The sequence below is a fragment of the Nothobranchius furzeri genome, chromosome 2 (genome assembly GCF_043380555.1).
Source record: "Nothobranchius furzeri strain GRZ-AD chromosome 2, NfurGRZ-RIMD1, whole genome shotgun sequence".
In the NCBI taxonomy this organism is placed as follows: domain Eukaryota; kingdom Metazoa; phylum Chordata; class Actinopteri; order Cyprinodontiformes; family Nothobranchiidae; genus Nothobranchius; species Nothobranchius furzeri.
In genome coordinates, this window is record NC_091742.1 from 23,252,082 (window position 1) to 23,279,927 (window position 27,846).

Here is a 27,846-nt window from a genome sequence, read left to right on the forward strand (position 1 = left end):
TCTTTTTAAGGCTTTTTTTTTTTTACATTGTCGCTACGTCTGTCACGTTAGCGGTGTTTTTACCATCATTTCTACATCCATCACGTCCTAAAGAAGGTTAAACAAACATCAAACCCAACGTTTGGAGCTTGTAAACTCCACACACCTCTCGTGCAGCACCAGCTGTCTGATGCTGCAGCAGCGTCAATCGTCCCGGCTGGATGAGTGAAGTTCTTCATCAGAGTCAATATTCTGCTTCATAATCAAAGTCAGTCATGACCAGACAAAGTGATCAGTCAACAAAGACCAGACCTGCCGGCAATTATACATTTTTTCTAATATTTGCGCTCTTCATGCTGCGCGCGTCTCCTCCTCTCCCCGAATGGGAGCCTCACGGCGGGAGATGTTTTTCAAACTCTAAAAACTCCAAAACTTTGCCCAGTCTGAAGGTTCCACATCTCCACTATCTTCTGATGTAAAGTAGTAACTTCATGAGGATCATATTTGTAGATGCGACTTGTTAAATTCAGCAATGAGGCTTTGGTTCTTTTAACGAGTAAGTCCCAACACTGACAACAACGTACTGAAACTAGAACCAACATGCGTAAACAAACAGATTGGCCCGCCTACTTACACTGTTGGTCTTTTTAAAATACGCAGCAATCGTTGCTTGCCTTTTTGGCTTCATCCTGCATCCTAGCAGCAACCACTTTGGCGCCTCTGGAGTTGGTGTTTGTTTACGTCATGCTGCATTCAATGTAATTGGAAAAAGGAGCTTCAAGCGCTTAACCTCCGGTTTTGTTTTGTTTCTGGCCTTAGTGCAGGGGACGGATCGGGGTCGATCTGAATCTGGGGGGGCAGACCCCCCCCCCCCCCCGTCTCCCACCCTATCTGCGCACCTGGTTTACTCGTTAACTTGTGTCTCACAGCCACTCAAGTTGTTTTTAGCTTCAAGATCTTCATAATTTCACAGACGCCTCTAAGCAGAACATTTGTTGATGTTAAAACATTGTGCTGGGCTAAAATCCATCCTGCTGTTCCCTTCTGATAAGCTCAGTCCTAAAACGCTCTGATAAAAACACAGAAAGAACAAACAGCTATGTTCTAAAAGTGTTATTATGTAACATTAGGAGGTAAAAATAGATAATGCACTGAAAACCAAAACCAGAAAATGATGGCAGAAAACTGTTATGTATGTTCTCTTATGCAGTTTTTTTGACATTTATTTGGAGGACAAATGTGATTTTTGATTATTTTTGCTGTTTATTAAACTGCATTTTGGTTGATTATATAAAAATCTGCTTAGTATTCACCCTCTTAGCTTAAATAGATTCACAAATAAATTTCCAAAGACTCCATTATTCCTTTAGATGGTTGTAGGCTATTCCACTGTCCTTATCAGTTAGTTCATCACAAAGTTTGGAGATATTCTAAATGTTGCATTAAGAAGCTGTGAACACACTAAATTAATAAAATCTCAGTTGATCTCAGAATTGTGTGTCCTGAAACTCTAATTTCCCTCTGGGATTAATAAAGTATCTTTGAATTTGAATTTAGAGATGGGGCAGATCCGATCCAGTATCGGAATCGGGCTCCGATATGGACTTAAATCACGGATTGGAAAATTCCGACCCAACCTGCACAAATTTCCGATCCAGAATTATGTCTTGTGTAATGTCTAAATAAGACATCCCGGGCTGGGAGGCGCTGTCTGTGTCCCGAAGGCACAGAGAGATGATGCGGCTCCTTTCAGGAAGTCCACTCACCGCAGTTTACAGGTAGCGGGCTAGCATGAGCAGCGCCAAACTTTTATACACAAAATGTCCACTGTGTGGAAATATTTTACTCTGGAAGCTCCGCAAAGCAAGACAGCAACGTGCAATGTTTGCAAAGCTGTTGTTCCAAGAGGTGGGACCTCCGTCGCAACTTTCAACACTACTAATTTAATCAAACATTTGAAAAAACACCACCCGAGGGAGCACGAGGAGTTTTTAACGAGGGGGCAGAAAGGAGAAAAGCGACACCAAGAATCGCTGCTGGAGTCATTGAAGAAGCAAAGTAAACTCCCCGCAGACAACGTTAAAGCCATGGGGATTACAGAAAAGCTGCTCAACTTCATTGTACTTGATGACCAACCGCTATCGGTGGTGGAAAATGAGGGATTTCGCAGCCTGAATGAACACTTGGAGCCAAGGTACAGTTTACCCTCCAGGACATATTTATCAGGGACAGCGCTACCTGAACTATACAACCGAGTGTCAGCCAAGTTAGCCGGGAAGCTGAAAGGAGTTCCAGCCCTGAGCTTCACTGCAGATATTTGGACTTCAGATGTCTGCCCAATGTCACTGATAAGTCTTACAGTGCACTGGGTTGACTCCGGGACACATCACGTCTGTTGCGCGGTGCTTCAGGTCAAAAAGTGTCGGGGTTCACACAACCGAGCTACAATCGCAGCCGCCATTGCCAAGATGCTAAATAACAGGGGGATTCCTCTGGAAAAGGTGCACGTCATTCTACGGGACAACGCAAGTAACGTGAAAGCCGCTTTGGAAGACATGGCAGTCCCTAACCTGGGATGTTTTGCTCACACGCTGCAGCTCGTAGTGCATGAAGGGCTGATGTCGCAACGCAGTGTTAGCGATGCACTAGCAAACAGCCGAAAAATTGTCGCACATTTCAAGCATTCCCAACTGGCGCAGTCTCGCTTGGAAGACCTGCAGCGTGAAATGCAGGGAACGGGAACCACATCCACTCCAGCTCGTCTCATTCAAGACGTCCAGACAAGATGGAATAGCTCTTTTTACATGGTCAAGCGCCTTCTGACTGAGAAGCGAGCTCTTTGTGCTTATGCTGCCGACCACAACTTACCCGCAACTTTATCAGCCAACGAGTGGGGTTTACTGGAAAAAACTGACCGTGCTGGAACCGTTCGAGGAGTTGACGAGGAAAATCAGCTCAGCGACCTCCACTGCAGCCGACGTTATCCCAGCCGTCACCGTTTTAAAACGTCTACTAGCCGAGGAGAACAGTACCGACAGCGGCATCAAAACAATGAAGAGCACACTCCTCCAAGCTGTCAACAGGCGATTCAGCAGCATCGAAAGTGAATCCCTCTACGCTGTTGCGACTCTACTGGATGCTCGTTACAAGGACAGGTGAGGCATATTTTATTAATGCATTAATTATTAATATTGTCTAAGTTTAAATATAATGTGTATTATCTCTATGGGTCTGTGTGCATCCAGGCAGGCCAGGCTCTTGCAGCAGGAAACAAATAAAGTTGTACTCAAGCCATTTTGTTTTTTGTGTCAGATTCTTTACAGGGGGAGAAGCTACCAGGACGGCAAAGGATCTCCTCAAGCAAGAGCTTGAGGAGATGGAGCAAGCGCTGGCCAAGGCATCAGCTGGCAAAGCAGGGACAAGGAAGCCAGAACCAGAGCCAGCAGAAAAGGTTGCTCACGTGGATGCTAGTTCTCCTCCTACCACAAGTAAGAGTAGCTTTAGCAGTCTGTATGACAAAATTCTGGAGGAACATGATGAACCTGCACAAGGTACCCAGGCAGCAGTTATCCAGATGCAAATGTACTTGAAAGAACCAACAATGGGTGACCTAGACAGCCCTTTCCAGTACTGGGCAGACAACCATGCCCACTTTCCTCTCCTTGCTGCTGTTGCAGTAAAGTTCCTGAGTGGTCCTTCAACGAGTGTTGAAAGTGGAAGTCTGTTTAGTACAGCATCCAATATTGTGGCTGAAAAAAGGAATCGTCTGACAGCAGAAAGAGCACAAATGCTTAATGCTTATATTCCTCAGAAAGAACCTGTCATTGTTTAAGTGAGATTAGATGAACAACGTGTAGGTACCTCACGCATTTACTTTTAATTTTGTTTTCAAGAATAGTTCCAGACTCTGACAGACTGTTAACTTTATCCAGATCACCTTCAATGCAAAATCTCCAATGCTTGAATTGTACTTTTCAGATGCACACTGTTGCTGTTTGTTTACAGTGCACTAATTGCACTGTTCTTTAATTCAAAATGTTTAACATTTGAAAACTTTAGTTTTTTTACTGCTACATGAGCAAGGACTTACTGAATTTGTTTCAGATGCACATTTTTTTGATAGTGTGATTTTATACTTGAAAACTACATTTTTGATGCTACAAAAGACAGTGATTTGTGGGGATTGGATAAAGCAGCCCTCTATTTTATTTGAAGTAGTTTTATGGAAGTTTACCCTTTTCATTTCATGTTTGACACTTTAAAAATGTGTTACTGCCTAGTGTGATTATTTGGACCTGGGCTGTTTAGTTCAAATGAAAGGGTTTGTTTCTTTGATTGTGCATATTGCACTTGTATCCAGTAACCCTGCCTTGAAATTGAATAAATTTCAATTTGAAACATTACAGTTGCTTTTTTTTTAGGATAGACATTTTGTTGTTTTCTGACCTCACTTATCGCAACTTATCTTTTGGGACATGTTGCTGGGCTCTTACTTGTAGGGCTTTCTCACAATTACATATTAATCTTGTAGAAAAGAGTTTATTATAGCCTTATAAAATCAACCATAATAATAATCATAATGACATTAAAACAAATATCCCTCTAGTATCGAAATAATATCGGTATCGGTAGATATCCAAATTCAGGTATCGGAATCGGATGGGAAGTGAAAAAATGTGGATCGATGCATTCCTATTGAATTGAATTGAATTGAAAATCCATCAGACAGCAGGCACAACTGGAGGGTGGAAATCAACATTTTATGTACATGTTTAGTAAAACTAAGCTATTGTGCAGCATAAATATGTACAAACGTACATGTAGGAGTCAGTAGCAGGGGGTTTGTTTTTGGATGTTTTTTTATGTCTCCCAAAATGCCACCAGGCCGTCACAATGTTCTCCACTCAGTCCGACATAAAGGTGGAGGCGGTTTTTGTGTAAAAGCTGTTGCTGAACGACAGTTAATGCTGAGGCTATTTTGGATATACATTATGCCGTTTATTAGCCTGGCAAGCCATGTGAATACATAGTCTGGTCACGACCCATAGACGGCTCTCAGTCGGTGTCCACGGTTGTCTTTCAAACGGACCCTGCATGCTATTGGACAACAAAAAATGTGACGTACTCACCGCTACGGATATTTGCCATACTCCGCCGAAGAACCAAACTCATTGTGTAACACACCAGTGGTCAATGTGTCACCAACAAATTGACCAGAAGTTCGCCTTTCATTTGCAGACACAAACACACCATCTGTCTGGCCTCCAAATCCAAAACAAAGTTCTGTCCTAGTTCTTGTTACTGCAAAGAAGCCATAACATCTTTGCTCAAGGCCTCATGCGAGACTGCTGCATTCTCACTCTAAATAAATTTCACCCACCTCAAAGTTCCTACATAACTTTACAGCTCATAAGTTGAAATAATCAAATGTGTTGAATGAACAAGGTGTTAAATCAAATGTTTGACCAATCAGTGCTTTAATCAATATCAATATACTCATACACTAGTGATGGGATGGGAGCCGTTCATTAGTCGGTCGTTTACCTCAAAGAGCAGTTCAAAAGACTGGCTTCTTTAAAAAAAGTGAAGCCAACGGAGCAAGGGGGGGGGGGGATTATGGGGGAATCAAGAGCAACGTCTTCCTGCGGTGTCCGTGAGGACGCACAGGGTTGGTTAGCGTTCCTCCCGAGATATGTATACAAACATGTGTTTCTATGGTTCCTCCTACGTCCATCACAGCGGTGGGTGGGGTTTGAGTGGGTGAGTTTGACCGACTTCCGGGGAGGTTTGTTAAAATGAACGGTTCTCTACAGGGACTCGGCTCTCATCTTTCACTTTGAAAACCAATTCAAAAGATTCGATTCGTTCGTGAACGTCACATCACTATCGTACACATTATAAGTAACATTCACTTCACATAAGTGTTTTAAAACAACTTATTCACACAAAGAGTAAACCGTCTTAGTATCAGACGGTGATTGGCCAGGCACCAGAGTAAATGGAGATGCAGATGTTATAATGGAGCGTGGCTTGACCGACATGCAGAGCAAAAGCATTTTATGGGTTTTACTCTGACAAACTAACAAACACATTTCCTTGATCTATTTATGAAAACGGACACATACACTTCTCATGTGCTGTTTGGTCATTGAAAAAGGCGTAGAAGATCCATGGACGTAGTTTTGACTTTAAAACACAACTGGCATGAAGCACCAGGACGGGTGTCAAACTACAGCCCTGAGGATCATTTATACAATGTCAGGAATGCAGATCTGTCAAGTACAGAGGAGGCAGGAACGACCAATCACACGTTAGCAGAGCCAATAGATGAGCTTATGGACGGTTCTAATTAGAAACAGGCTTCAACACAAGCGGTTGTTTTCTGCTTGGTCCTAGTGCTCAACCAGTTCATTTAATATAGCATAATGTTGTTTTTGGACAGTAAAAAGTGCAGGGGACAAAAACTGACTTTGGTAAAAGTGGGGGTACATGTCCCCCCCACCCCCCCCCACCCCCCCACGTCCATGAGCAGATCACAGATCTCCCTCCTTACCTTCCTACACCTGAGCTAAACGCGTCACATCAGAGAAGAAAATGCAGGGCATTTGTAAACACATACTGGTCACATTCAGCCAAATCCAGAAAACAAGCCATAGGTAGATTACTCAGCAACAGCTCAGTTGATACTCATACAGACTTAACTCTCTGGAAAAAAAAACTCCATGTGGAAAGACTTGAGAACAAACTGCATTTCATTAGAGATGTAGCAAATTATCTTGAGAGGAAATATTTTTTTTGTTTATGAGCTCCTGTTGCTTGAGTCTGATGGAAGTCCCATTGTGATACTGGTGTGGTGGGTATTTGCACCATGTCCAGTCACAGGAACAAAATGTCTTAATGCTGTTGTTGCAGCTGTGAATGGAGTCCATTGTGCCAGTCTTCTGAAGGCAGCACTGTCCTCTGAGGACAACAACACATCCCACCTTGTTGTGCTTTTGCTCTGTGCGGATGTCTGCTGGGCGGTGAGTTAGGGTTCAGGTACCAAACACAGTCAACAAACTTCTTTCAGATTTAGAACAATAGAAACGATAAACACATAGCATGTTGAAAGTTGGTTGATTTTATTTAGTCACCATTGTGTTTTAGTTTTAATCCTAACCCTTTTTATGGCCAACGTTCATATCTACACTTCCACTCACATCATAAATGATGTTGTGCGCCTTTTCACAAACTCTTGAATTATGGGATTTCACCCAGACAGTCATCAGAGATCAAGCTAGTCACGGTTTGGCACCATTCCACCAATCAGTGCGGGGCTATAAGGCGCCAAATATTGGTGTTTCTGCAGAGCCAGAAAACTGCTCGGTCTCCTCTTGTGTTTACAGTCAGATCGCTAAAACTAACAATGCTAGGTTTATGAAATTCTCACATCACAAGGTTGACTAGTTGTGCTATATAAGAATATGTGTGTTGTAAATGTTAAACTCTTGGAAGTCAGTTAAATCTTGGCATGAATATCAAATCTGCCCTATTTGAACATACGCCCTGAACAAGGAAAAGAAATTGTGATTAGTTTTAGGTAAAATATGTTGTTTTATAGACATAATCCTAATATTCATGGTAACAGTAATTATTACACTTATGATTTAGAATACATTTTGCAGTTTTAAACTAAGACTTCTCTTGAAAATGGAGTAGCACAGGTATTGTGTCAACCAATCTCGCCATCAGTGATGACGATGAACATAAGGAAGATGACACTGAGGCAGACCCTATTTATAAAGATCTTCAGTTACGAAAAGCAAGCTTTGTGTGAAGATTGGTTTTAGTGGTTTGCTAGCCCGCTAGCTACACATAGCTACATGATCTAAGGTCATCAGATCCTCTAAACAGAGTAAATTCTTAACTATTCACAAGTTGTGCCAAATAAAACTAAAATACTTCAAAAAACAAAAAAATCTAAAAAGTGGAAAAAAGTGGGGGAAAATAACATTATCTTGGGTTCTTTAATGCAGGTCTTCAGATTTTAGAAGCAACAGATTTAAAATGTTTGACAAAAACTAAACAGTTGTCCCTAATGCTTTGTAACAAACAGACTTTTGTGATGCCACTGGCAATAATAAAACCACAGAACAAATGAAAGTGGCAGCAATGAGGTGTCATTTATTTCTCCTTTGTGTAAATGCGGCAAGATTCAATTATTACAGTTTGCAAACATTATTTACTAAACCACATTACACCTGTCGGTCAGCGTTTCAGCATCAGTCAACTATTACTTCAGTAACAGTTTGGGCTCAGCAGAGTCTCCAGTTGATGCAGCGATGGAAGTCACCAAAGAGTTTATTTTTTATTTTTATTTTTTTTATACTGTGTTCTGTCAGAATGTGAAGCAAACAGAATTAATGTCTGAATGCTGGTGACAAGCCTTACAGATTTACTCTCAGGTGGAGCATCAAAGCTTCTGCTTTTAATGTCACGCCTGATACTTAAAACTTTATTGTTATTGTTTTTTGAATGCTTTGTAATTCTGATCAGACACGGAGACAGAGGTGAAAGAGACAAAAGGAAGGGGGGGGGGGGGGGGGCAAAAACAAACAATCAATGATGAACAAGAGTCTGCTTCTAGACAGAAGGAGAGAAAGAAAAGAAGAGACACACAACAATACAACAGTAGCAAACTATCACTGTCAACCTGATGGGGAAGTATAAAATCAACATTGTTTTACTGAACAATCACGATAATAAATCACAGTGCATTAGGTGCCAACCACAACCTTAAGACATGTGTTGAACGTGCCCAAGTCGATACTTTTGAGAGCACCATGTGAGCACCTGTGTGTGTACACGTGCTTGTTTATGTAAGGTTTCTCTATAGGAGCGTCCAATAGAGTGTGAGGGGCCAAAGATCTGCCCCCCCATAGATGCATAGGAGATGGAAGGAGCTCCAAGTCCCAGAGATCCAGGAGCTGCCCCAGAGCACAGGGACCCCAGGAAGACTGTGACCAGAAAAGCCCCTGCCCCCCTCGAGAGGTGCAGAGGATTGCCCCGGGGGGCCACAACCAGCAGCCGGCAGAGTCCCGGGGATATCAGCGGCAAGCCCACAGGCCCGCCCGCAACCTCCCACCCCCAAGCTGGCCGAGCCCGGAACCCAGCGACCGGGACCCAGGGGCGACCACCCCCGCCGGGACCCAACAGAGCCCAGGGACCCAGATCCCACCAGGCAGCCACCGGGATTAATCAGGCAGACGCTAAAAATCTTAAACCCCCTGACCTGGGAGCCACTCAGGCAGACCAAGGCACCACACTCCACACCAAGTGTGACAGGGGGAGGGGAGGGGAAGATGTATAACAGCAAAAGAAGTCTCAGGAGAGGGGAGGAGTCAAAGGCCCCAACTGACATATACAATCATACACAGACACAGTCACACACTCCCTCCCTCATGCTCACACATACAGATACAACCTAAGACTTACAAAAATGCATGCCAGACACCCACTCATACTCCCCATACATACCCTATTCACTCTGGTCCTGGTACTGCTGCACAAAGGGTACAACCATCACCGGTTCCCAGAGTTCGACCCTTTCTGCTGGGGTGCTGATGAGCAGGCTCCCCCGCCCAACGCTGAGCAAAGCGACCCACCACCCCTGACCCCAACCAGACGGCCAGATCCCCCTCCTAGCCTCCAGCCCCAGGAAGCCAAGCGACAACAGAGGTGTGCTAAGACCCCTAGTCTCTCTCCGCCTGCTCCAATACAGTGTTGGTGTGTGTTGATGAGGTGTATTCATGGCTGTGGTGAGCATGCAGTGCAGGCATCGTCTGGCCTACGCCAGCTGATGCCACCACACCATCCCTCTTTCCCCCACAGCCCTCTGTGTCTGTGTAGTTTAAAATTTGAAGTGGGCACCGGCACCTGGGATGAGGCTGAAAGATCCACCTTGCCAAATGCCATTGAATGTGCTCACTCCCAAGGCCCTACGTATGTGTTTTCATGGAATGTCGTTGGTGGAAGTGTTTAATGTGCAAATAAAATTGGGGGGGCAGGTTGCCACAGGAATGTGGAAATGGGATCCATACCCGCACCCCCTGACTTGTCCACCCCCCAAAGTCCTATGTGCATGTTTGTGTGATGATGTGAGGGAGCAGGAGGAGAAAAAATGTGTGGGGATGTGGAGGAATGGCTGGTTGGCCAAAGCCCTCCAGGGAGCCAGCTCCCCCACTGGCCCCAATAGGCACCTCCATTGCCAAAATGCCACCCAGGGCATGGAGACCCCAGCCCATCTGGCCAAGGCCCAAAGCAGCAGTATTGCAGAGCGCCACGGAGTTCAAGGGAACCAGCGCAGCCCCACCCCAGCAGAATATCTACTCCCATCCCTGCATTTGCACAGCTTCCAGAATATATAAGACATAGGACATCCAGGTAAGGTTGGGTCCTCCCCCTCCTGGATATCCCCCTCCCCCGTGATGGACAGCAGAAGAGCCAAGGTCTACCCGAGGCCCCTCAGCCCAGGCCAGGCACTGCCATATGTTCTCGTCTTCTTCCCAGCAGCATAGATGTCAGGACCTGACCCCCAAGGCCCCACCCAGATCCCCACAAGGGGCCGGCCAACCCCAAGCCCCCAGGCCCCCACCCAGACCTACTCAGGGGCATTACAGCTCCAAAGACCAAAGAGTCTTTCTAAATGTAACTTTAAACAAACAGGGGGATAAAATGTAATCAAGAAAATCTTCCCGAGTCATTTCCGTTGCTGCCCAGCAGGCAAGCCAGCCAGGTCAAATTATTGGCCCCAAACAGGAAAGATGGAGAGATAGATTGATGGGAGAGCACCAGTAGGTGGGGGTTTGCCCAAAAAGGAGCACGGCCAAAAGGTCGCAGACAGAGACCTTAAGAAGAAAGCCAGGAGGAAGAGAATAAAATGTAGAATAGAAACTGATTTCTTTGCTGTAAGTCTTGATTCATACATGTGTAATTCAGATTAAACTGGTAGGTGATGCAAACATGTCGGGTGAATATTCACTTAAAACATCAATAAATCAAACCCAATTTTAATATTATAGTAAACATGATGACACATAAATAAGATACCTAAAATGAAAATGAACATTTGGATTGATGGTAACATCAGCTCCAGGAAGGGAACCAGGCAAAGGATAGTTTTAAAATGGCAGCAGTAAATCAAAGTGACTAAACAGTAACTCATCGTATCCTTATTCTGAATCAATATGAGCAGCAGCCGAAACCTTTGATATCCTAATAAGTACACAAACAAAACTAAAAATAGATTGGAGTGATGACAGTGTGGGTAGATCTGGAGTTTGAGACTCATCTGATAAGACTCATCTTCCTTTTTAAAGCAGAATATTGTGTTAACATGCACATGCAGATGGGGTGGGGGGGTGGGGGGTTGTAGTGCTTGAGCACCTGCCCCTTTTGTCCGGTGTCCTTTTTCTTGTCTTCCGTCAGATTATACAATCCTAAACTGCCATACATGGATACAAGTCAGGCATTAGGACCATGTGTAGGAAGCCGCCTAAAGTTAAGCATATTTTCCTTTAGACCTGCCCACAAGCTCACTGACTGGCTATGCCGCTGCATGCTAATGTGTGATTGGCTGTCCTTGCCGTCGCTCCAACTCGCAACCATGGAGACGACTGAGAGTGATGTTTTGCAAGTCGGTAGGAGTCTGCGTTCATCTACCTGTATGTTTTTAATCTGCTTACATCACATCAGCTGGATGATCAGGGCTTTTGTTTACAGTACCATTCCAGTCAGTGTGGAGCAGTCAGAGCCTACGACAGAAGCGGACATGAGAGAAACTTCTTCTGAAGTGAAGAAACTCAGACAACAAAGAATCACATTTGTTGATATTTCTCACCCTAAATACTCAGCATCATAACTTCGGAATGGCTAATCAAATTACCATAATCTAACAGTACATAAAACAAGCTTTCCAAGAGCAGAGAACGACACGGAGGAGATCATCTGATCATCTGCATCAGCAGCTTTTATAAAAACTATGGAAACGGAAAGAAAATCTACCTGGTTGATCAGGTGTCCCAGAGGGCTAATTCTGTAGATGGTGACCATGAGGAGGGGCAGATTACCTGCTAACAAGGTGATGTCAAGTGTTTGTTCAATCAAACTTGTTTTTATTTGAACACTCAACTATTTACTAAATGATTCAGTTTCATTCCAGTATTGTTTATATTTACTATAGTTATAATACTAATACTATAGTTATATACTAAAGTGACTAACCAAAATATCAGAATGATGCAAGGATTTGAAAAGGACCACTTTCAGAAAAAAACTGAAAAGTAGATTTAACAATCAGCTACAGAGAGACGAATAAAAAGTTAGAGAATAGTAAATGTCTGACTGAGAGATATTTCAATGAATGAATGAAGATCTAGTTTGTAACACCAAGGCACATTTGCTCCGGAGCACTCTGATGCTGTGGTCTCAATGTTGAGAAAATCACTATTAAAGACTCACCTGAATCAAATGGTGTCATTTCCAGTAGTAGATAAGAATCCTTAATGAGCAATTTGCTATGAATTCCCCTAAAAAAGCTTTAGAGCTTTGATCAACACAGCTGATGGATATGTGAAACAGAACTGAAAGTGAAAACCATCTAAAAGAAGGAAGCCAACAAAGTGATCTACAGGTTGATGCAAGTGCACATCCAGTCTTAATTGTGACAATAATTTTTTATTTAGTCTTAAGCCTAATTTATACAGATGCAACACCATTACCCATCCTGGTGAGCCTGCTGGCAAGCCCTCACAACAACTATGACATAGTTTATGTAAAACCATAGACTTTATGTCACTTGTGTCATAATGTGTGACTCTAAAAAGGTCAGTCCGCGTTCTCTAACCAAGAACTACTGACCTTGAGAAAAAAGCATCAAATGATTTTCAGAGCAGCATGTTTTACTTGTGGTCTACAGGCAACCAGCGTGAAGATGGTGACCCTTGACCTAAATGGGGATGAGATTATTAACGGCTACTGGGGCTTAAGTCCTGCAGGCCAACTGCTGAGAGACAAAACAACAAATAGGCAGCAACAAACACATCGTTTAATGCATGCAACAGCAGATGGACACGTGTGTTTATGCTGCAAAGCTTTTAACAGCTCCTACTTCACACCAGTTCAAACAAGTATATGAGGGTATTCTACAGAAGACTTACTCCCTGCACAGCTTCTCCAGGCTGCCACATAAGCACTTCTTGAGGTTTGTTTTATGAGCACATTGTAAAACTCTTTGCAAGGTTCAGACTAATGCCTGCAAGGTTGTTCTGCTGGAGAGAAACGATGTGACTGCTGATAAGAGATTATTAGAGATTTGCAGTCATGTTAGTCTGGGTACGGACCAGGAGATGCAAGCTCTGGACTTTCCTGAAAAATCAAGTGTTTTGAAATGTTGATGAACAAAACGCAGCTTAGTTGGAGAATAGGTCTTCATTCATCATCTGAGAAACACATTACTCATACTTGCTATTACTTTAGCAATAAAACATAATCTACTGTGGAAATTTGGGGGTGTTATGGTTGTATAGTCAGCTACAAAAGCAACAGAAAGCTCAGCAAACAGGGACTTCGTGGAGATTAGTTTATTTTCTGCAGCATGGTCTAACAGTATGGCAGAAAAATCCTGCATACCTGTGAATGCTGTATCTATTAAGTCATGAATCACATCTAGAAGAACTCTGGCAGTGTGCAGCATAAATAACTAAGACCACATGGTGTAACGCCACATAAATACAAGTGTTTATATTTCAACACGCCTCATTTTCAGAGTGTATTACATAAGATTTAACATTCTGTACACACAGAACAGGAAAAAGTCTTCAACCATGCACAAACAATAATAATAAAGTAAAACAAACAAATATTCATGCTCTTTATACGACATACATAGACACTTAAAGGGGCTACAGGTCCTAGGGCACAGATCCTGACTCCCAGGCTGATTTGTCTCCAAACCATCTGTCACCATCTGAGCCTCCATAGGCACTTCCTCTTACAAACAACACCTGAACAGAAATGCACTGCAGGGTCAGGGTTGAGTAGTTATACCAGAGTATACAAGGTATACCAGGATTTCTAAATATAGAGATACATAACTTTATATTGGCAAGCCATCCTATAGTTGTGAATATAAAGTCTGGCCACAACTCGTAGACAGAGCTCATCTATGGGTCGGATTCTATGGTTGTCCCCACATGCTACTGGACTACGAACAACATGACATGCTCTCTACGGATGTCAGTCAATGGGGCAGTCCAGCATACCCTGTTGAAGAAGACGCAAATACGTATTTTTCTAAATAAATGGCGTAGGTACCTCTAACTGCTCTTGACCCAAAGAAAACCAGTCTATATATTCCAAAGTGGATGTCAAAGCTGCCTCCTCTGCTCTGTCGCATCATCCCATCCACCAAACTGATAGAGTGCCGTGATTGGCCCACCAAATTGATATAGCACCCTGATTGGCCAACCAAACTGATAGAGCGATGCAATTGGCATAACATAAAACTAATCAGATCAACCATTGTTTTGTACTATTTCCCATCACTGAGTTGGGAAACAATATCCAGAGTTCACATTTTAAGGAGACTTAAGGTTGGTTTATGCTTGACGCGTCCGCGAGGTTCGTACGGCTCCGCACGGCGAAATTGCGTCATTTTAATAACCACGCCCATCCACCGCGCCTCTGCACGGTCCAAAATTTCCGCACCGCGCACCTAGGAAATTTCCTAACCACGCAAACGGTCGGACACGGAAAAACATGGCAGACTGGCAAGAACTAGTATGGCAGAGGTTCGTAAATACAGACATTTGTATGATTCAGCTCTCAGAGATCACCGTGATCAACATGTTAATAATTCTTGGAGAGAAATAGCTCGCACTGTCGGAAAAGACGAGGACGCTGTTAAAAAATGCTGGAATGCCTTGTTGTAAACAACAGTAATTTTTACTTCTACTATGGTGTAGTGTTGGATGCATGCCGTAGAGCTCCATGCTGCCCCCTACAGTTTGGGAGAATATTGGCTCACCGCAGAGACAAGCCGCATGAACCATAAACGCTGCGAGTTGTGAAGCGCGTTCCATCCGCGAGCCGCATCACCAAGCGGAAAGTAAATGTGTCAAGCATAAACCAAGCTTTAAGGACTTAAGGAACTGATGTCTGCCAGCAGGTGGCAGAGTTGTACTGCTTTGCAGTGATCAAAATGCTTTTTATTACTAGAATGAATATAAGACAACCACTGAAAATGCACAGGCCCGTTTAGGTTATGAGACATCAAATTAACGCTTTTGTAGCATTTCAACATTAGTGTGAAACACATTAAGAAAGAAGTCAATTAAACCTAGTTCTCTCTTTGATCAGTCTGTGGCATTAAAGAAAACTGGACAGACAGCAAGGTCGTGGAGAGCTGGTATGAAGCAAAGGTGTTCAAACATAACAGTTGTTGTTTTTGCATCTTAAAAATGTCAAGGGAAAATACATCAGAAACTACTTAAAACCTTTAAATGAAGTAATAAGACAACATCATGAACATTTACAGGCAGATAGTACTACAGGACCCCATGGTAAATGTGTAGGAATGCTTTAACAGTAATAAAACATGAATAGCGCCCCACCCTATGCTGCACATGTGTGCAGTGGTATCTGAGTTCACTGTGCCTTGTGCTATTTCTGGTTCCCACACGGGTGCTAACACTCCATGGAAACATGTCGTATTAATTCTGGGTCTGTAATTTAGAAACACAATCTAGAATTAAGATGCACAGCACTCACTCAAGCACAAATATGCAAATGTGTTTCATACATAATTTAGATTGAACATGAAAAGGAGACAGATTCTGTGTAACAAACAAGCTGAGGGAGGGAAACGCTTGCCTTGGTTTGATTCTACAAAGACGAGGAGGAATATCTCATTTATTGTGAGAAAAAGACCAACGTCTAACTGGTCATTCTGGATCGATGAGATTTTAGTGACAGTAACTCGTCATTTTCTTCACTTCTCCACCAGAACAGTCTTTGCTTCTCCTGATTTCAACCCTCTCTTGTTTACAGTCGCGTATCCTCTCAAGGCCTTGTTCCTTCAGATCATTTAATTGGCTGAAAAACTGTTTTCACAGACATGCATTTCCCCTCCAAGTCTCCATAGATGTACACTGATGGAGTTGTAAACAACTTAAGAAGATAAAGAGGCTTTTTAGCATTTGCAGAACTCTCACAACGTGATGAATTTTTAACATTCTTTGTTCAAATTATGTTTAAAGGCCTGACTTGATCAGGAAGCTCCAGCATCTTCTCACTGCTCTTACCTGGAAACAAACTGAGGGTTTCTTTCAGTGCATCAAAGCGTTCTGGAAGAACCACGACCTACAGCCCCAGATAGTCAGGGCCTCCTTCGATGTGATTTGATATCGGACACTTCTTCTGATGAAGTCATTATGCTTCTATTTTTTTATTGGACCAAACATGAGACAGGGAGTCCCTTCTATGAGCTGTAAGCCAATAAATCCCCAGAGGAGTGACAACTGTGCCCTTCTGTGAAGTCATCGAGATAACAAATCAGGTCAAGTCCACGACCCGCTGCAGTCCCCCGTGAGCCGCTGCTCCTAGTGCTGCTTGCCCGGCCTGCATGCTCTGATAATTCTCAATGTGAGAAGCACAGGCCACAAAAAGTGCCGACGCCAGCATCCCGAGCCGAGGCACGGTCAGACAGCCTAAGCCTGGACCCAACCCAGCCTAACTTTATTATGTAACGGACCAGCCACGTTCTAAATGTCTGTATTCCTTCATCATCCTTCAACTATTTCAGTCTCTATCAACAGAAAAAACTAATAAGTGTCCTCTGTAGTCCCGAGGTCCTGAGTTCATCTGATGCAAACATGTACGAATATCACCGGTTGTGTCAAGGGCTGCAAAGCAGGTTGCCATGTCACCGCCTCTGTCATGAGACAAGTCACAAGAAGGAAAGATGACAAAAAGAAAGAAGCAGCTGCTCTAGTCAATGATAGAGTCTGGCATTTTACCGACGGGGACATTTAGAGTGGAGGTGGCAGGCCAGGGACAGGCAGGACAACCATCGACAGAAATATGCTTTCAGAAGAAGACTTCACGCCAGGGGCGGATTTAGGAGTGAAGAAGGTCCGGGGCTTAACACACACACGCGCGCGCGCACACACACACACGTGACACACACTAGTCAACATCATATATGTCTTGTACCACATAATTTTTAATCTGAAGCTACATATTAAGCATATTCAGGTCAGAGTATTGTTCCTGTTAGTGTTTAGTGTGAGATGATAGTAAATATTCCCTTTCTTTCTCCAACAACTTTACCTGATAAGCTAACGTCAGCAGCACAACAAATATTTTCAAATAAGACTCACAAACCTGAGTCAACACCAGTCTCATCAAAGCTGGGGTTCTGTCGTTGTACTTTTGGTCTAAAAAACGTCCTTATGTCCATCTTCACTCATGTGTTTCAGGCAGAGAGTGCAGAAGAAGCCGGCTGCTGAAGGGCTTCTTCTTCAGAGGTGGAGGCTCAGGCAGGCTGTATACAAACTACTGCCAGCTGCTCCCTCTCTGTTGGACTTTGGTACTGCATGTTACTTCCGCGATTTAGATCCGGGGCTTTTCATAGAACATCCGGGGCTTCAGCCCAAGTAGCCGGGCCTAACGCCGCCCCTGCTTCACGCTGTAAAGAGTTTTTACCTGAAGCAACAGAGGTGGAGGTAGCTGGAGCAGAAGGAGGGAAGGTAAACGGGTCAAATGAAATTGTTTTATTTTATTTAACCTTTATTTAACCAGTTGAGTCGAGTGAGAACTCATTCTCATTTACAACGACGATCTGGCCGTTACCAGCAACCAGTGTTTGGGAGTAACGCCATTTAAATATAACGGCGTTACTAACGGCGTTCTTTTTTAGGTAACGGAATAATCAAATTAATTACTTTTCCCACTGAAGAAGAAGAAAGAAGAAAATATCATTTCTATAGCGCCTCTCAAGATAAAAATCACGAGGCGCTTCAACGCCTCTGTTGCAACTGTTGCAACGCCGTTACCGTTACTGGGGACGGAAGGTTGTGCGTTACTATGTGCTTGTCGAACGTTGAGCAACAGTGGTGATTCATCCCTAAATTAAACAAATCAGCTGGGTTCGTGATCTTAAACATGTAGGAAACGTGCTGGAAGTAGACTGCAGTGCCAGGTATTTCAGCTCCACTCTGAAGCTGCAAATGCAGTAGGGTGATCGGGGATGGGTGGCCTTTCATTAACCCTACAGTGTCATTTTAGCACATACTGGCTCAAGAAAATGATTTAAAAATATGAAAAGGTTGCAAAGTAGCCCTTTAAAAGATAAAGCTGAAATATTTACAAGCTGCAGAAAAGCCCTAAACTGTGAGTCATGGCATAGTGGTATAGTCAACTTCTGGGACTGCAGTGCTCCTGATGCAAACTCACTTTACTCATACAAATAAATCCAGTTTATGAGATGAGAAAATGTGCTTGGTGCAGGGGCGCCGTAAAGGGGGGAAAGGTTGGGACTATTCTAAGGGCCCCCGGCTGTCAGGGGGCCCAAAAATGTTTCAAACTTGAATTTAAAAAAAGTTTAAAAATCATAATTACTTAACTTTGCAGTATTTTTCCTAATGTAAGACATTAAACAAACAATCTGTTTGTCCTAATGAGATGTATATTTATTCAGAGGTCTCTATTTTATTGTGACTAATTCAGTCTGTGGGAATCACCTTTTGTCTCTTTTCTCTGTACTATTACAAAGCAATATAAAAAGGCTATTTTTGGTGATGAACACATGATGATAATTATATGAAACAGTCAGTAAAAATGCATAGATTGTTTTGGATGCTGTGTAGGTTGAAGCAATGCTATTTAGTCTGTTAACGTTATAGATATTACTGTGAGACCATACAAGAAAAAAAACTCTTCTTCTACAAAATACCTTGAAATGAACTATGGGAGGTTTTACTAGGTGTTATTTGTTTCTGTGGCTTTTAGAACACAAACCAAACATCACAGTGATAATTCATCAGAGAGCAAAAATTAAACAAAATCTCATAATAATTGTAATAAATAAACTTTATATAATAACACTGAACATAATAAAATATGAAATCTAGTGTTGATGATGGAGAACTATAGCTAATATCCTGCAGGAGTCTGGGCTGCATTTTACCTGCTGTACGTTAATTTTAAAGACTGTTGTAACTTTGAAGATTATTTCACCACAAATGGTAGCCTAGATTGTAACACACATATCAGTTGCATGGACGTAATTTTCACTTTAGAAGTGGGGGGGCACGGGGGTGGGGGTATCTTTACAGTATGTTCTAAAGGGAAACAGGCTTCAACACAAACAGTTATTTTCTGCTTGGTCCTAGAGCTCAACCAGTGGCAATTTAATATAGCGTAATATTGTTTTTGGATGGTAAAAAGTGCCCCCCCCCCCCCAAATTACGTCCATTCAGTTGCATTATGTACAGAGCCTGGACCCTTCTAATGTCAGGTTTGGTCAGGACAAAGAGAGGAGGTAAAGGAAGAAGGGAGAGAGTGGGACAGATCAGATGATGAGGAGTGATTTGCTAATTCTGTTGAAGGAAGTTCAACAGAATTTTTTTATGAGAGACAGCTGGTGAAAATGATGTCTAAATACGTAAGAATGCATGTAGACAAACACAATTAAGCAAAACTTATATATGTATGTATTTTTTTTATTATTTTTTTTTTCCAAAAATGTTCTCCCTTTGCATCTGGGAGGGCGGAGCCCCAGCAACCCCTATGGACGAGCCGCCAAGGGGCCCAACGTGATATATTTTCATGGGGCCCAAAATCTCTGGCAGCTCCCCTGGCTTGGTGGTTAAAAGAAGCAGCCACACCTCTCTACAAGTACGCTTGGTTTAAACAAACACAATATTCAAGGAGTTGTCTCCTTCTCTGTTTCTGCAAAACCCAAACACACGAGCGGAGGAGTAACATAAGTGCCGTGGAGGTGGAAAGCTGCAGACTAAATAGAAAAAGAGACATCTAGAATTACAGCAGTTTAGGCTGATTAGGCCATGCTGAACGCCCCACACTTTGCCAGCATTAATGCTGCACCCTTCACAAAGCTAAATGGTAGCTGCATCCCAAATGTCACATGAAAAATGTTATTTTTGCAACATAAATAACCATTTCTGCACAGGCTGTTTTTACATAATGCTAAGAGAAATCAAATTTAATCAAAGACGTGGAAATTTGGAAGTCACTTTAAACACTGCCCTCAGGTTTTTACACTGATCTTTTAATTTTCAGTGAAAACAGCAATTAAAGCCTTTCATGTGATGAAACGATGGATGACAGAGAGGTTGGACGAGCACTAAAAGATTGGTGAAGTTATCTAAATGAGATCTTTGCAGCCTGGAAGACAGAAGAATGTCCTTTTTTGCGCTCCTGGGGAGAAAGGAATATTTGTGCGTGCATTTAGATCTTCCAGAAACCTTCTCCTTCTATAGGTATGAAATGTTGGTATAGAGCTCCGGGAGTTGACATCACTTCTCCCGGCATGCAACAGTTCAAATCGAAATGGCGCCATCTTGGCAGGCAGAAGCCCGCAGCTGGACTATTTGTTATTGTCAGAAAACTCAATCAATCGGGAAATATGGTAGATTCCTGTTGTGTCCCAGGATGCAGAACAGACGCAGACGACATAAGGGATGGGCCATCAACAGGATTCCCCAAGATCCGGAACGCCGCAAACGTTGGATCATTGTAATAAAACTCACTAGTGACCGGGCTAAAATGAAGCTCAAACTAACATGGAGTCATGAAAAAAAAAAAAGATCTGCACCCGTAATGTTACAAACAGTCAAACAAGGTGGTGGTAGTGTGATGGTTTGGGGCTGCTTTGCTAATTCAGGACCTCAACCACATGCTGTAATTAGTGGAACCAAAAATTCTGCTATCCAACAGAAAATCCTGAAGGAGAATGTGTGACCTTTGACCTCAAACAGGCCAGTCACATTGGAAAATTCTCCAAAGAAGAGAGGGACAAAATTCCTTCCCAATGATATGACAGACTCATTACTCATTAAAGTATTCAAAATAAATGTGTTACGTTGTTTACATTGTGTTATAGAACTATATTTAAAACAATTAGGTGTAATTATTCTAATATAAAACAAGCCATTCAACTTTATGTTATGGATGTTATTGAACAGAGCCAGCAGCCTCCGAGCCTTAAGAACCATACACTTCCTGCTGGGAGTTTTCTAGGCTAAAAGCATTCAGATGTTTGAAAGCCTCCTTCTTTGCAACCCATTATCTATGAAAGCATGTTAAACCCTCAGTTTAATCATTTAATAATGAAAGCTCAGCAAAAAGCCTTTTCTCCTGGTGGTATGGAAAATAGGTTAAGGCTGGGAAGTAAAAGATGTAGGTTAAGAACTTGTTTAGTCAGCCATTCGTGGATGAATTGAACTTGGCAGAGCTATACTTAACATGTTTATTGGTGCAGCGTGCATGCATGCTGGAAAATCGTGCATTTAAGTGGATGACCTTTCATCGTTCCTTCATGTTAGTTTGAGCGCGTGCAGGAGGAAGTGGGTTTACCGGTAAGAGTAGGAGAAGTTTTTATGCTACTATTAAATGAGTTAGGCCATCCCTCATGTAGCATTTAGCTGGACTGAAAGAAAACCCCACAGAGTGGCTAACTACTGATGACTTGCTCTGTAAGGACACGTCTGATTACTGTAGTTGCTCTAAAGGTAATTTTATTAGATATTCCTACTGTGGATGTGTTGTGTTAGGAGCGCTCTAGTCTGCTTGTAAGTACCTCAGAACCCTCGAATTTTAAATCAGGGATTTCAAACATCTTGGAATATCTTAGCCAAGTTTGAGGACAAATGTGCTACCTGTTGAGTGTGTTGGTGCGTGCATGTGTGTGTGTGTGTGTGTGTGTGTGTGTGTGTGTGTGTGTGTGTGTGTGTGTGTGTGTGTGTGTGTGTGTGTGTGTGTGTGTGTGTGTGCTCCTTACAGCAGTGAGAAAGAGAGAGCTGCTGCAGCTTCAGTCAGAAGCAACATTTTCATCTCAGTATCCAGAATGGAAAGAAAATCGGAGGCTCCTAATGCTAGGCGTGCATTTGAGCCGCCCAATCAGTTAGCAGTAAGTGTGTTGGGCCAGAACAGCCCTGAGCAGACCATCAGTGGATAAGGGCCAGAAAACCCCCTGGTAGGATAGGGAAAAGCACCAGGCCAACCAGGTATGAAAACTGAATATGCAATTAAAATACTTGGTGACTCGGTGGGGATCTCTGGAACTGTTCTAGACTGGTTTAGATCGTACCTTTCTAACAGAAGTTACAGTGTCTGTATAAACCAAATCATGTCAGATTCTATCGACCTGTTTTGTGGGTAACCCAAGGCTCTGTTATGGGTCTACTGTTGTTTCTACTGTACACACCCTCTTGGACAGAAAATTTATTATTTTCATAATGTATCTTATCACCTATATGCAGATGGCATTCAGCTGCACTGCTCCTTTAAGGAATCTGAGTTCTATAAACTGTCTGAATTACAAGAGTGTCTATCAGCTATCACCAGCTGGTTAGAAGATAACCTCCTTCAGTTAAACTCTGAAAAGACTGAATGTATGATCATTGCCCCTGAGAGCATGGTTCCCCTGATTAGTCTACAACTTGATCATTTATCCTCTGGCATCAAGACAAAACTTAAGGAATTTGGGTGTTATTTTTTGACCAATTAATGTCTCTTGATGGACACTCAAAAACATTGGTCTGAAACTCTTTTGTCACTTAAGAAATTCTCCAAACTGTGAAGTTAAGTTTCAAAACATGAACTAGAAATGGTTCTCCATGCCTTTATCTCCCCCGTCTAGATTACTGTAACACACTCTTCACATGTTTTAACAAAAAAGCCCTTGACCGTCTTCAGTTGGTCCAGAACTCTGCAGCGAGGCTCCTAACTGGAGCAAACAGAAGAGCACACATCACTCCTATTCTGTCTCTGCACTGGTTACCCGTTAACTTTAGAGTTCATTTTAGAGTCCTATAAGTTTCAATGCTTTACAAGGTTAAGCTCCTCCCTATTTAACTGAACTGTTAAAGCCTTATGCTCCAACCTGAGCCCTCAAGTCCACACACCAGAACCTTCTAGAAGTTCCAAAGACCAGATATAAAAGTTGAGATGATCGCTCCTTCCAGACTGTTGCACCCCGACTTTGGAATGATCTTCCTTTATCCTCATGCAGCGTTGACAGTCTGGACACTTTTAAAAAACAGCTAAAGACCCTTTTACTGTATTTAAAGCTGCTTTTACCAAAATCTTTTATTTTCTTATTTTTAGCTCAAATTTGTATCATGTTTCATTTGTGTTGTGATATTTTATAATTTTATTACTTTGTTTTTCTGATTTTAATTTATTTCTGTTTTAAGATAATTATGATTTTATGACTTTGTTTTGTTTTGTTTTGATCTATGTGGAGCACTTTGTGATTTTCTGCCTGGGATGTAGTGCTTTATAAATAACATTTACTTACTTAATACGGGCCTGGCCGAGCAGAACCAGATGTGAAACCCCTATTAGATCATAAACACAGCTGATTTATTCAATGTAGTGATGAATTACTCCTGTAGAAACTAATGAAGGCTGAGGAAACATTTCAGGAGTTAGGTTAAGGTGTTAAAAAGACAAACACAAAGCAAGGAGAGAAATTTTGCTTTTGTTTTTTTTTTTTTTTACTAACGACACCAGGGGGTGCTAAAAGCAAGCCAAAACTGCTCAGTTTCCCTTTAAAATTCAGTTGTTTTATGAATTTTCAAGTCTGACTTGGCAATGTTCGTGTGTGGAATCAGTTTGTACTAGTTTTAGATGTGGCAGCACACCACACACTAAAGCATACGTCCCACTAAACTGTTATAACAGCCATGGGGTCTCTTGTTTTGAAAAGCCTCCAACACTTTAAAAACCTGGCCATGTGAGCTCGGCCTAAGATGGGATGTTTTTGGTCCTGGTCTGTGAACTCACCATCACTTGTTCTGAGCTAAATCAGAATCAGTCAACATTCGTATCAACTCTCAAAACTAGAAAACTAAAAATCTGTGGCAACACCTGCCATTAAAGACTAGATAATATTCATTTGACACCAAGTCAGTCGAGGACATCAAGGGAAATGTGAGATTTGAGAAGAAGCTGCTTAAGACGTTTTCATGACACCAGCTGTGAAGTCCCCTGTTTGCACCACTGCTTGGAGCCACTGTCACTACTAATCCTCAGAAGGAATGCACGCAGTGGTGAGGAAGAGGAAAGTATAACCTATTTTAAAGACTAAGACATCATTTGACCCTGCGCTTGCAAACAGAAAATACTAGATAAAAATCAGCGGCAAACAGAAATCCCAGTGGTGTGGAATAATATTCATGCTAAATAATATCTTTATGAGTGGAAAACTTAGAGTTAAAGAATTTAAACTCTTAGTTATAAAGGCATACATGAGTGTAAATGTGGTCTGCTCTACATTGCAGCAAAGCTGCAGCCATGGCAACAAAAACAAATCTGTAAAAAAATAAGTAACAAATTTAACTAAATGAAATGGATTTGTGTGCTAAATGAAAAGCAATGCTGATGAATGGTGTTGCATGGTAATTGTACTGCTAATAAACATCATGAGCACAATGCAAGGAGTTATCTCAACAAGACAGCCCACCGTGACTCACAGCTCCAACATTAGCCCACACATGGAAGCAGAGAGATAGGTCTAACCTACAAACAGAGGAGTGATACTTATAAAACATTGATTAGACAACCACTAGTCTGCGGACCAATCATCTGGCATCATGTCTTCAATCCCTCTTCTTTACAACCCATTCACTCAAAGCCGTGTCCTACTATCTTCCCTTCCACTCCATTTGTCTTTGGCTGCAGATGGTGAAAGAAAGCACATACCTGTTGACCTACATTGCTACTTTGTTACAAGGTTTAGAAAGGGGAGGTCACTGTCATCGTATCTAGGGTACGATAAAGCATAGAAGACAGCCCCACCCTCGACTGGACAAGCTGGTTTAGATCAAGGTTGTCATTACGAAAGGGCAATCGTCCATCCATCCATTTTCTGAACCCGCTTTGTACAAGCAAGGTCGCGGGGGAGGGGGGCTGGTGCCTATCTCCAGCGGTCAACGGGCAATCAGGCGGGGTACACCCTGGACAGAGAGCCAGTCCATCGCAGGGCAACACAGAGACACACAAGACAAACAATCATGCACACACACACTCACATTTAAGGACAATTTAGACAGACCAATTAACCTAACAGTCATGTTTTTGGACTGTGGGAGGAAGCCGGAGTACCCGGAGAGAACCCACGCATGCACAGGGAGAACATGCAAATTCCATGCAGAAAGATCCCAGGCCGGGAAGCGAACCCAGGACCTTCTTGCTACAAGGCAACAGCTCTAACCACTGCGCCACTGCACAGCCAAGGGCAATCGTATTTCAGATTAAACGAATTAATTCCAGGCTTAATTAGGGAACCTAACAGGTGATAAAAGTGAGTTTTAATCTAAAGAAAACTAAATGATGGAGTTCTAGCTGTCATGTGCAATCTTCAACCACTTCTGTGATTGCACGGCATACAGTATTGCAAGATTTTGTGCAATTTGTTAGTACTCTGTGTGCTATGAATGACTCCAGGCTAATGCCACATCAGATGTTTGGGATATCCAAGGTAAGGTGGCTGTGGCAGCCATCTTTTATTAGGAATTTGAAATTCCATTAAAACCCATTCAATGGTTGATAGAACATTTAGCACAATAACATTTGTTATTATGATTATGGCCTTTATTTTACCTTTTAGAGGTGAAAAAATAAATATTAAAAAAGAGTTGTGAGCTACATGCAGCTCAATTGAGCAAATAATGGGATCAAACCAAAAAGTTACACTCACATTATATTAATACTGGAAAAAAGATTAGTGTAGATTGAATAAAATATATTAGAGATTTTTTTTTAATTGTTGCCGATCAGCTACTTAACACTGACTCATCCTGCCCTTTCACATTTCCTATATTAACACAGCAGCTGCTAAATCAGTGAGGATTGCTGTGATTCCTAAAAATATTGACCTACATCTTAATGGCTATCACTGTGGAGGAAACTAGCCCCTGAAATGGTGTGAGAACAAGATATGTTGCCATTTATGGGTAGAAAACCAGTGCTAAAAAACAATGCTCCCCAAAGGTTTGCAATCTGAATAAACTGCACGGTTAATACATGAGCACGATGGGCGATGAAAAACAGAAAACTGCTCAGAGAGACAATAATATCTGCAAGGGCAACACAGAATATAACCAATTAAACACTGCTCAGACAAATTAAGGGAACACCTAAACAACACAATGTAACTCCAAGTCAGTCACACTTCTGTGAAATGGAACAGACAACAGGTGGAAATTATAGAGCTCCGGGAGTTGACGTCACTTCTCCCGGCATGCAACAGTTCAAATCAAACGGCGCCATATTGGCAGGCAGAAGCCTGCAGCTGGGCTATTTGTTATTGTCAGAAAACTCAATTAAACGGGAAATATGGTAGATTCCTGTTGTGCCCCAGGATGCCAGAACAGACGCGGACGAGATAAGGGAAGAGCCATCTACAAGATTCCCCAAGATCCGGAACGCCGCAAACAATGGATTATCGGAATAAAACGCGCTAGTGACCGGGCTAAAATGAAACTGTGGGATCCCAAGAGTAAAGGTTTTCGCTTATGCACGACCGCTTCATATCAGGTACTTAAACCAACGTTTCCTCAACTGTGTATGGTGTTTATTTTAAATGCTTTTATTACGATTCTTAGTGGGCTTCCTAAACTTATTTTGGCATGGCTTTTTCTGTCTTATTACTCATAGCAACACACGCACCGCTAGCAGGACTCATCAAATTCAAATTGCTAACACTAGCATACAAAGTCCAAAATGGTACGGCTCCCATCTACCTGAATCCTCTTGCAAAGGCTTACGTCTCGGCCCGGCCGCTCCGGTCATCACTGTTGAATGCTGGTGGTGCTTTCACTCTAGTGGCAGCATGAGACAGAGTCTACAACCCACACAAGTGGTACAGGAAGTGCAGCTCATCCACATTAATGCAAGCTGTGGCAAGAAGGTTTGCTGTTGTCTGCAGGCGTAGTGTCCACAGCATGGAGGCACTATCAAGAGACAGGCTAGTACATCAGGAGGTGTGAAGGAGGCCGCAGGAGGCCAACAACCCAGCAGCAGGACCACTCTGTCTTTGTGCAAGGAGGATCAGGAGGAGCACTGCCAAAGCCTTGCAAAATGACCTCCAGTGGACCATAAATGTGCACCCTCAAACAGTCAGAAACAGACTCCATGAGGGTGGTATGTGGGCCCGACGCCCACAGGTGGGGGTTGTGCTTACAGCTCGACACTATGCAGGACGTTTGGCATTTACCAGAGAACACAAAGACGGGTAATATTCACCACTGGCGCCTTTTGCTTTTCACAGATGAAAGCAGGTTCACACTGAGCACATGTGACAGAGTCTGGAGATGCGGTGGTGAACGCTCTGTTGTCTGCAACATCCTCCAGTAGTATTTCTTTGGAGGGCTGGACAGCTCTCCATGTGCTCACCTGGCTGCCATCAGGTACCAAGATGAGATCCTCAGCTCAGACTCCTTGTATGACAGACAATATGCTGGTGCAGCTGGCCCTGGGTTCCTCCTAATGCAAGGCCATGCAAGACCTCGTGTGGCTGGAGTGTGTCAGCAGTAACTGCAAGACAACAACATTGTTGCTATGGACTGGCCCACCTCTTTC

General features: G+C 42.7%; 2 protein-coding genes across 4 annotated transcripts in view; one reads left to right on the forward strand and one right to left on the reverse strand.

Annotated features, from left to right (window-relative positions):
* Window positions 1-27,846, reverse strand: part of pak5 (p21 protein (Cdc42/Rac)-activated kinase 5) — a 99,870-nt gene that overhangs the window by 55,586 nt on the left and 16,438 nt on the right. The window contains exon 1 of one of the 3 annotated variants that reach the window (XM_070545096.1): window positions 16,320-16,848. The exons of the other annotated variants lie outside the window; for them this stretch is intronic. The gene's annotated coding sequence lies outside the window, so the exon portion shown is untranslated. Of the gene's footprint in view, window positions 1-16,319; window positions 16,849-27,846 lie in introns of those variants that run through there. 3 annotated transcript variants of the gene reach the window in all.
* On the forward strand, window positions 1,800-3,811 carry LOC139061944 (zinc finger BED domain-containing protein 4-like). Its single transcript, XM_070541895.1, has 2 exons — window positions 1,800-3,082; window positions 3,292-3,811. Exons 1-2 carry the CDS (start codon window positions 1,800-1,802, stop codon window positions 3,809-3,811), a joined length of 1,803 nt encoding a protein of 600 aa, XP_070397996.1.